The sequence below is a fragment of the Podarcis erhardii genome (genome assembly GCF_964252035.2).
Source record: "Podarcis erhardii genome assembly, chromosome: 6".
NCBI classification, from domain to species: domain Eukaryota; kingdom Metazoa; phylum Chordata; class Lepidosauria; order Squamata; family Lacertidae; genus Podarcis; species Podarcis erhardii.
This window is the reverse complement of record NC_138510.1, coordinates 64,168,103-64,179,287: the sequence shown is the minus strand read 5'-3', so window position 1 is coordinate 64,179,287 and position 11,185 is coordinate 64,168,103. Positions and strand designations below refer to the sequence as shown.

At 41.8% G+C, this 11,185-nt stretch overlaps 1 protein-coding gene across 1 annotated transcript; it reads left to right on the top strand.

Annotated features, from left to right (window-relative positions):
- Nucleotides 1-210: 210 nt before the first annotated feature.
- RPE65 (retinoid isomerohydrolase RPE65) lies at nt 211-11,130 on the top strand. Its single transcript, XM_081867228.1, has 14 exons — nt 211-358; nt 1,082-1,164; nt 2,291-2,441; nt 3,133-3,240; nt 3,338-3,479; nt 5,703-5,850; nt 6,336-6,417; nt 7,381-7,513; nt 7,639-7,778; nt 8,466-8,595; nt 9,193-9,307; nt 9,568-9,662; nt 10,346-10,457; nt 10,717-11,130. The coding sequence occupies exons 1-14, from the start codon at nt 348-350 to the stop codon at nt 10,866-10,868; spliced, it is 1,602 nt and encodes a 533-aa protein (XP_081723354.1). The 5' UTR covers nt 211-347; the 3' UTR covers nt 10,869-11,130.
- The last annotated feature ends 55 nt before the right edge of the window (nt 11,131-11,185 follow it).

Below are 11,185 nucleotides of genomic sequence, written 5' to 3'. Positions count from 1 at the left end.
GGTTTTGTGCCAAGCAGCGAGCACGTTACAGGCTGTGTGACTATAGTCCACTTTCTTTCCCCTTGTTGTTTCATTGTAATCCACTTCTGCATGGGGATTTAGGTCTCTGGAAAACATTCAAAGCCCTCTCTTGAGCAGCGGGGTGAAATCTCATAAAGCTTCAGGAGGATTTGAGTGGTGAAAGATGCTTCTGTTCCCCAGGGCCCAGCTGATTGGCTCATATGTTTCCATAAAGCTGTTGCTCCCGTCAGTAAGACCTAACCTTCATATAAATACCCAGCACACATCTCCGACTGCCGTACTCTGCATTTGGCTCAGGGAAGTCTAAATCCTTTCCTGGAGAGAAAATGGCCAGCCAGTAAGTACCTTCCCTGGGCTTTGCTTTGCATAGAGTTTAAACGTCAACCCAGTAAAGTGTGATAATGTCACTAGATTCTTGCAGCTAGCAAATTTATCAGAAGCAAAGAGTCAGTCTTCACATGCTGCTGCTGCTGCTGCCTATGGGGCATGCATGATATTCTAACAAGAATCCACAAATTATTGTGGCACGGCAGTAGTAAACAGTAGTAAAGCTGGACTCCACATGTTGTGATTTTTATTGTTAAAGCTTAATCCATTGCAAGCATAGTTCTTCGAATTGTGCCCAACATGTGTTGGGAGGGTATTGGAATAGGAGACTTCACCCTGTGGTGAGAGCAGGATCACAGAGTTTCTGGAACATGATGCCTGGCACTTGTGAGGATGAGTAATCTGTGCCTTCAGTCCATGTTCAATGTGATTTGGTCATGGGGAAGCTTGCATTTGGCTGGAGGAATGGTGTGCTGATTCCACTTTCTGGAAATATATTCAGCACTCTCACTTGGCCACAACCTGTTCTACAAAGTGAATTATTGCCACATTTCTCTAAAAACACTACCAATTTTATCGGGGGGGGGGGCACAATCATACATTTCATCTCAAGTTACCTTGCCTCCTATTTATACTGGTCAAAACAATTCTTGTTGAATGTATAGCTCTGTTCTAACCTTCATCCAATAGTTGGAAGGACTTTCTCACCCTTTGTTTTCTTAACACCCTTCAGAGTTGAACATCCAGCAGGTGGATACAAGAAGCTCTTTGAGACCGTGGAAGAACTCTCCTCACCAATAACTGCTAATGTCACGGGTATGTGGATTTCTAATGCTTTCTTTCCAGAATGCCCCAGTGTGCTATTTTCCTTCATGAGCAAACATTTGGGGAGGAGGGCAGAGAGATACAGAGGGAGAGTTGAAGAAACCTTGGGTGTTCTTTGTTGTAATACTAATTTATTTAATTAAAGTCAAATATTGCATTTCCATAGCCTCATGCTGAAAATCCACAAATTGAAATTGTTGACCTAATCGTCACAAGCCCTGAAATCCTGCTGCATACCTGGACTAATTAAATGCCATTCAAGTTAACCTGACAATCCTAGAACATCACAATAGAAATACAATACTGTAACAAAGCAACAAATCTCTGGACATGCCCTTCTTTCAAACGCCTTCCACGAAACAAAACTTTGCTCTTCCCACTCTCTGGCCTTTGTACAGTGAGGCTTTCTTCAGTGCAGAAGTAGACTTCTAAGTTTGGTAAACATCTTCTAAACAGAACATCAAATCTTTTTTTTTTTTTTTTTGCTGGATAACAAATGTATTTATTTAGCCCTATTCTTGGGGTTCATGTAATGTAAGTGAAATAATAGCTAGAATCTGTAGTACCTTGGAGAAGCTCTGTGATGTTCCTCCCCAGAGTCGTTATGTTCCCTGAGGCAGAAAACCCAAATTTGCTCTGCCTTCCCAATCATTGCCCAGTCAGAGGGGAAAATATGTTTATCCAAGCAACTGACAATTTACTGCTTTTTAATGGTTTCCAAAAATCAGCTGCTGCCTTACAATCTGTCTGTGTTGGCTTGGCACAGTGTGAGTGTATGTTGGGTGGGACCAGGCCTCATGCTGTCCTTCACTTGCAGCAGCATCTGGGAAGGCAGCCTGTGGGGCAGAAGATGAGGTGGGAAATTACCACCCTCATGTTTTCCAACCTTAGTCTTCTTTTCTCAGCGGCCACCATTGTCAATTTGATTCTGTGAGGGGTGACCAGCCCTGAGGAGCTAGGCCTCCCCTCAACCCTCACAAATATATTGATACAAAGAATAAGGGAAGACTTGAGACCACTTAGCAGCCTGATTTCTTAGTCGAACACAGTTGACATCTCCCATGGGCCCTTTTATCGCTTAAATATGTGACGGCGCTTTTTGCTATCATTTCAATAGGCAGGATTCCAGTCTGGCTCAGAGGCAGTTTACTCAGATGCGGGCCGGGTTTATTTGAAGTTGGCTCAGAACCATTTTATCATTTGTTTGATGGCCAAGCACTTCTTCACAAGTTTGACTTCAAGGAGGGGCATGTCACTTATCACAGGAGGTAAGCATCTCCATTTTTACTACTCGGCCTTCCCCACCGATAGCAAGCCCAAGGCTTGTCCAAATCAAACTGACTTTTAAAAACATTCTGTTCCAGAGCTAATAATGCATTTTGGCTATATTTTATGTTCTATTAAATGGGGATCGGCGATCTGCCTCCCAGGCTTTCTGGACAATAATGTTAAGGATTGCATAGCATGGTGAACATTGAAATGTCAGGGGTTAATAATATCCAGAATTCGGGCAACAAGGGCGCTCAGGGTTGGCTTACTCTGTCCTGCACATAGCTCCCCACCTCCACCCTAGCCTTTTCTAGAACTTGTTCCATGCCTCTTTTACTTCCATCCTTATTCACAAATTGCTGGTAACAGCACGGGGACTCCACTCCGGTGGCTACTCCTTTGTCGCTTCTTGACAATGTCTGTAACTTCCATCCATATAGTTAGGGTCGTTTGAGCAGATATGTGACATACCACTTAGGGCCCATTCTACAGTTACTCTCAGCAACCCAGCAACTGCATCACCTTCCCATGCGTCTCCAGAAATCCAAAATGCTATGACAAGAGCTGATTCTCATGCCAATGCCATCCCCCCTGGAGCATGTGACAGGCAGCATGGGAAGCGCACTCGTCCTAGGTGACCTGAGGATTCCAACATACCAGACCAAAACCACCTTTCTTCCTTCTCTATAGGTTTATCCGGACCGATGCCTATGTAAGGGCAATGACCGAGAAAAGAGTCGTGATTACAGAATTTGGCACCTATGCTTACCCAGATCCATGCAAGAATATATTTTCCAGGTGACAAAACAAAGGCATATTGTAGGGGATGAAGCTGTGTTCTTTTTCCCCCCACCAGAAGAAATAATCTAGTGTCCTTGTTGGTTCTGTTTGGCAGGTTTTTTTCATACTTCCAAGGTGTGGAGGTCACCGACAATGCCCTGGTGAATGTGTACCCTGTGGGTGAAGATTTTTATGCCTGTACTGAGACAAACTTCATAACAAAAATTAACCCAGAGAATCTGGAAACAATTAAAAAGGTAAAAAAGAAGAAGATACGGATGGATGGATGGATGGATGGATGGATAGATGATAGATAGATAGATAGATAGATAGATAGATAGATAGATGATGGATAGAAGGCAGAGCTTGAGGAGAAATGCAAAAAGGAAAAGGAAAAAATGCTTTTGGTGACGCACAGTCTGCACCTGCAACACAATACCTGATTAGAGAACTGTCTGGCTGTATATGAAGTCTGTGGCAGAGTTCCTACATGCCAGACCTCTCTTCCCATTAGAATCTAGTCCAGATATTGGAATACTTCAATAAATATTTTGCAAAGTCTGTGCTCTCAGAATGCACTAGTAAATATAATGTAAACAAGGGCATTTTTGGTATTTATGCCAGAGCCAAATGGCATTCCAATGACATTCTGCTGGTTACTACCACTTGTGGGGCATTCATAACTGGATTTATGACATCGTAAAGTGGCCGTGTTAGCTTTATAGATGTCGTGCTTCAGCAAGAGCTATAAAGAGACCAGTAGTTTTACAGAATTTGCTATAAATATATCACAGCTGGTACGAGCAGGCAGACCTTCTTATAGGTGGTACCAGAGGACAGGACAATGCCATCATTAAGAGATTAGAGTCGGGTTGTTTTTCATTGCAAGAGATAGTTTTTGGGCATGAAAAAACTGCATAAATAGTTATGGCTTAGCAGCAGCGTGTTTATCAAAATTAGCTGCAAGGACACGTTGCAATGTCAATGTGAAACATACATTTATGGCAAAATAACATTGCATCATAACTTCGTATATTTCCAAGTATGTAGAACTTTTTTCTACAGTGATTGCCTCTGTTTAGGAAATTCTGTGGGGCTGAAATCTAGCAGAAGGTGTCCTCCGGCTGGAGGAAGGGGAAACTTTTTCAGGTGACTACTCAACCTTTTCAGGGAACTGTGCAGAGAGGAATTGGCGGGGGCTGGGGAAGAACAGTCTTTTTCCCCTTCCTGTAGCAGGGGTGTCCTGTGAGTGGAAGTCTGCTTATAGGAACTCTGGATCCAGCCCAATGTGTGTAGGGGCTACTACAGTATTCAAAATCATTCTGTGAATAATCAAGGACTCAAGACACAGGCAGAAAGTGGATTTGGAGGAGACATCTTACCTTCTCATCTTATTTGCAGTTGGTACAAGCCTTGACTTTCCAACAGGCCCATCCAGTCCCAGTTGAAGGGGGATTATATTACCAAGTCAGGGGAACTGGACAATATCAAACCTCTTTTAAAATGTCATGTTTGAATCCCCCCCCCCCCGGCAAATGGTTTGTTTCTTTTTAGATTTTTTGTGTCTAAAGTCATCATAATAATAATTTTATTATTTATACCCCACCCATTTGGCTGGGTTTCCCCAGCCACTCTGGGCAGCTCACAGCATATATCAGAACATACTAAAACAACAAACATTAAAAAGTTCTTGATACAGTGATGCCTTCAGATGTCTTCTAAAAGTTAGTTGTTTATTTCCTTGACATCTGATGGGAGGGCGTCCACAGGGTGGGCACCACTACCAAGAAGGCCCTCTGCCTGGTTCCCTGCAACCTCACTTCTCGCAGTGAGGAAACGGCCAGAAGGCCCTCAGCACTGGACCTCCGTGTCCAGGCTGAAAAATGGGGGTGGAGATGCTCCTTCAGGTATACAGGACCAAGGGTGTTTAGGGCTTTAAAGGTCAGCACCAACACTTTTAATTGTGCTCGGAAACGCACTGGAAGCCAATGAAGATCCTTTAGGACCGGTGTTATATGGTCCCACAGCCACTCCGAGTCACCAGTCTAGGTGCCGCATTCTGGCTTAGTTGTAGTTTCCGGGTCACCTTCGAAGGTAGCCCCACGTAGAGCGCATTGCAGTAGTCCAAGTGGGAGATAATCAGAGCATGCACCACTCTAGTGAGACAGTCTGCAGGCAGGTAGAGTCTCAGCCACAAGGTACCAGGTGGAGCTGGTAGACAGCTGCCCTGGACACAGAATTGACCTGTGCCTCCATGGACAGCTGTCTACCATGATGACTCCCAGGCTGTGCACCTGGTCCTTCAGGGGCACAGTTACCCAATTCAGGACCAGGGAGTCCCCCACACCTGCCCGCCCCGTTCCCCCAAAACAGTACTTCTGTCTTGTCAGGATTCAACCTCAATCTGTTAGCTGCCATCCATCTGTCAAGCCCAGATGAATATATGGACCAACAAGGCATCTTTCTATTATGCTCTCCAGGTGGATATCAGCAAATATGTTTCTGTCAATGGAGTAACAGCACACCCCCACGTTGAGAATGATGGAACCGTTTACAATATGGGCAACTGCTTTGGAAAGAATTTTTCCCTTGCCTACAATGTTGTACGGATACCTCCCCTGCAAGCAGGTTTGTTCACTTCCAAAAAACATCTGCGTACTTAGAATATGACTGCATTGTTCCTTTTCCATTATGAGTAAAATCTATCCGCTACACATAGTGCAATACTTCTTGCTTTTCCTATGATTTCTGTCGCTTTTCCTTCTCTTACACAGTAGCTAAAGTGTCAGAAGCTCTGTGTATTTTGGGGGGAAAAAGCATCAAAAGAGGTTTTTGTAATGACGAGCTCATTTTCAGAGAAGCAGTGCTTGTGTTTGAAGACAGAATGATTGAGTTGTAACTAAGTTCTACTCAGAGTTTAAACTAATGGACCTAAGTTAGGTCTGTCCATTAGTTTCAGTGGGTCTACTCCCGAGTATGATTAATGCTGGATACCCTTTGTTTTTTTCATCTACCACACCGGTTTTCTTATTCTTGTATGGAATTCTCATTCATTGGCTTGCACAAGATCAGCAGGTGAATTGTGTCTTTATATATATATATATTCTTTTTAGATAAGAAAGATCCAATGACCAAATGCGAGGTGATTGTTCAGTTTCCTTGCAGTGACAGGTTCAAGCCATCTTATGTGCACAGGTAAATTCCACCCTCTAATATAAGCCAACAATATAAACATGATGACTTCAGCTAATATAAAAGGGCAATATTGTTAGCACCCATCTCTCTCTCAAGAGACAATGGAGCGCACCTCTGGGAGTGAAGTCAAACGGTTGAAGAATCACAGCGCCTACTATGACCGCAGAGACTGGTAACGCATAACTGCTGTCTCCTGCATTGTTTTTGCTGCATTAGCAGCACCGAAGAGACCTCTCTGGGGCGCGAGCCTGGGCAGTGTGTATGGAAGTCCTGGGCTGCCCAGATGACAAGGCCCACCTCCCGGCTTCACTGATGTAGTCCAAAGGAAAGCAGAGCAATGCGTTTGACAGCAAGAGTTGCCAGGAGGCATACAGGGTGCCATCCAACTGTCTTAGGGACTCAACTCTGGATTTGTGTAGGGTTTACTTCCCTGAACATATCTCACAAGATAATGGAGGTTTAGGATCAGAGTTTTCCTTCTCTTAAATGGGCTCCCTTCCCAGGTTGACGAGCCCCATCTGCCTCATTTCCCTCTATAGCACATGTAGCATGGAAAGCATTGCTAAAGAGATAATGTGATCAAGTAAAGAGAATAGCATCTTCAAACCTTTGTACTGCCTAACTTACATATTAGGTATTTTCTGGAAGTGCAAATAAGCACATGGAGAGGGTTGGTATTCAGGTAGATACTCCTCATTTTGATGTTCTAAAAGCTTTTAATGATGTCCCTGACCAATATATCATTCATATAATCAATCCAAATTTGAAAGCACACATTTCTAACAACAAATTGTTTGCCCCATATGTCAAAGCCCTTGTCTATTATTGACAGATAAGATTGAATTATGGTAAATTAGCAATTAAAAACGGGAAGAAACAGCATGCAGCTGAATATTGCACACTTTCATGTATGCAAAATGCTGCGTCGCCTGAAATAAAACCCACAACTATATTTCTGAACAGCTTTGGAATGACTCCAAATTACATCGTATTTGTGGAAACACCAGTGAAAATCAACTTGCTCAAGTTTCTTTCTTCCTGGAGTCTTTGGGGTGCCAACTACATGGATTGTTTTGAGTCAAATGAAAAAATGGGGGTAAGTGATGCTGCTCTGCAATTTACATGCCCCAGGGCCTAAAAGTATATTATCTAAGTGCACAAAGCAGTAGATGCTATTTTATGGGTTCGCACAGTTCAAGTGTGATTTATTTTATTTTTCAGGTATGGATGCATGTAGCTGATAGGAAAAAAAAGAAGTACCTCAACATCAAATTCAGGACTTCACCTTTTAACCTTTTTCATCACATCAACACCTATGAAGATCACGGTTTTCTGGTTGTGGATTTATGCACATGGAAGGGGTGGGTATTGACAAGAAGGTTGCTTTCAGGTGATTCTCCAAACCGCAGTTTGGAGGATGAGGAATATTCCCTTTGCTCGCATGCTTCCTCCTCTTTGGTGCATGTGTCTTACCAAGTTTATTTGTGGTTTAATCAAACCATAGCTTCCTGCAACACTCAAATAATGCAGCAAACTATCATTCAGAGGTTTGGAGGATCACCTGAATATAGCCTGAGCATTGCATAGCACTCAAAAGAGCTCTGAAGAAATCCAAGCAGCATGTGTCAAATACCGAAGGATTTTGTCAGCTTTCTTTTTTAAGAGTGATAAAATATGCATGCTGGAATATATCCTAATACTTGGGAGTAATTTTGCAGAGACAAAGGGATCAGCTGAATAATCGAACACTTTAAGCCCAAGTCTTACTGATTTTCTGGATCCTGTTTCTAGATCTTTAGGGTTGCATGCTCAATTCTGCTAGTTTTTTTTTCTTTTAATGCCACCTACTTTGAAAGACTGGTTGTGCACTATATTTTATTATATGCAGCAATTACTGTATAATTTTTTTGTCAAACAAATTTTGTGGGCCAGGACTCTTCAGGAAATTTAATCCATCTTACTTCTAGGGTGTCACAACAAAACCATGTTAGATGTCATTAACTGCTTGCTTTCAACATTTGAATGCTGATACTTTTATCCTCCTACAGGTTTGAGTTCGTTTACAATTACTTATATTTAGCCAATTTACGGGAGAACTGGGAAGAAGTGAAGAAAAATGCCCAGAAAGCTCCTCAACCTGAAGTTCGTCGATACGTCCTTCCCCTAAATATTGAGAAGGTACCTGCAATAGTGAAATAGAGTTCTAGCCTCCCTGGGGAAAGCATTCCACAAGTGGGGGCCACTATAGAAAATGCCTGTTCTCTTGTTTCCGCCCTCCTAGCCTCTCATTGTGGCAGAGGCAGTTTTAGGGTAGCATAACCAGTGTGTTTGCATTACCGGCAGTCCCATTTACACAGGGGTTAGGTTCCAAGGCACTGCACGCATCTGTGAAATCATGTATAATTGAAACCCATTGAAAAAGAATGCGAACACCCCATTCTGCCCCCACCCTGTCCCCATTCTGCCCTTTTAGTGATGTTTCAGTGACGTCTTTATGACGTTTCCTGGTCACTTCCAGGTTCAGCACAATGCACGTTTACATGGTTGCACACATATTGAACACAAATGGGGAGCTGCATGTATATGAGAAAGCACTACAGAACAGTGCCTGTTATTATTGTGTGAATCAAACTTGCTCCTACTTGCAAAAATTTGTCCGAAGTTGGTTTTTGTAGCACTGTTAGTACTGTTGGAAAATGGAGCATGTCCTGTAAGAAAGCATAAAAATGTTCCCTCCTCACTACTTTTTTCATTAGCTTCCCTTTTTTATCCTAGGCTGACACTGGCAAAAACTTAATCACATTGCCTAATACAACAGCTACTGCAGTTCTGCACAGTGACGAAACCATCTGGCTGGAGCCAGAAGTTATTTTTTCAGGGCCCCGTCAAGGTAAGATCATCCTCAACCAGAATAACAAAGACAGCCTAGTAAATCTCCTCCTCCCTCCCAATCTATTTTCCTTTTGTGTTGTATCTTTTTTCAGTTGTAAAACCGACAGCAGGAATTGTAGTTTTTTGTTTTTTAAGTGATCTGTAAGCCACCCTCTGAGCATTTTTTGGCCGAAGGGCAGGATAAAAATGCTTTAAATAAATAAATGACTAAAAATGACTCACTAATTCCTGTAAATGTTCTTGTGTTTTGTTTTATAGCTTTTGAGTTTCCACAAATAAACTATGCAAAGTATTCTGGGAAACCGTACACATATGCATATGGACTTGGATTGAATCACTTTGTTCCAGACAGGGTAAGTATTATGTGCTAAGATGGGTGCAAATTAAGATTCCTTAATATGGTCAGGGCCAGCATTGATAGGAATGTGCAAGACAACACAGTTTAGTGCAATTTTAACACTATCTTCAAGAGACTCTTAATATTAACATCAAGCCCAATCAAAAAGTCATCTGGTTTCACTCAAACCTGAAATATATTTAAAGTGATTCTCAGCCCAGCATTTAAAAGGTGTTCATAGTACTAAATGTATTCTTTCGCTCTTTATAAACACAGACACATAATCCATCAATACGGACATTAATTTATGAACACTGTATTTCAACATCTAGCCAAATATCTGTCTATTCTTGTGCACTGGGCTAAATCCATTCTTCACAAAATTTCTGTTCTCCTTTTACACCTCATGATAAAACATAGTCATGTTAGAAAAAGTCTGTCATCTATTGGGCTAAGATTTAATTTTCAACACAGCTTTGGATATGGTAAAGTGACCATCACTTTGTCATATTTTCATATTTTTGTGATAACATCCCATCCCATATTCTAATAGCAAGTGCATTGTGTAAAAATAATTTATGTCTTAATTTGTGGTGATTTTGCAATATCTAGAGAGTTGGTCAGTGTTTGACTAACAACTCTTTATATAAAAGGGAGAAATTAACTTCAGTATCATCCCCCACCCTTATCTCTTTCTAGCTTTGCAAGATGAATATCAAAACAAGAGAGACATGGGTATGGCAAGAACCAGATGCCTATCCCTCTGAACCAATCTTTGTTTCACACCCAGATGCCCTGGAAGAGGATGATGGTAATGTTATTTCTTTATTCAAGTCTATGCACATCTTTTCTCCAGTGAGTTAGGAAGGCTTTCTTTGAATGCCAGCCGTCTTACACAATAATTGCAAAAAAAGAAACCTTGTACACAAATATTCACTGATAGAATAATGGAAAACTTGTTCAGATTTTGGTTTAATGGTCATTGCAGTTTTCTTGGATGATATAGTGGAGATTTGTTGAAGTATCTGGTGCTGCTTCAGCTAGGTAACTCCTATTTATTTTTGGTTCAGGTGTTGTCCTGAGCATTGTCATTAGTCCTGGAAGTGGACCAAAGCCTGGCTACCTTTTGATCTTGAGTGCAAAGGACATGAGTGAAGTCGCCAGGGCAGAAGTGGACATAAACATCCCAGTTACTTTTCATGGACTCTTCAAACGAGCATGATGGTTGCACCTTCACTAGACCTATTATTAAAGCCTGACTTTTAGCATAACGGATGCAGCTACAAACTGTACTTAAAAAACTACACCCTTCCAACTACCTGCCTCGAGGACCTGTAGAAGTATTTTAACATTTCAAAGAACTGCACCCTGACAGAATTCAAGAATACTTTTATGATCCTCATGTACTGTAGAGAAACAAATGGTATATGAAACTGTCAGCATTTGGTATTTTTCATTCAACAAATAAATTTAACTGAAAAGAAGCATTGTCAATTGCAAAATAGTCTTTCATGAGTCGGTAGCCTGACACACAAACTT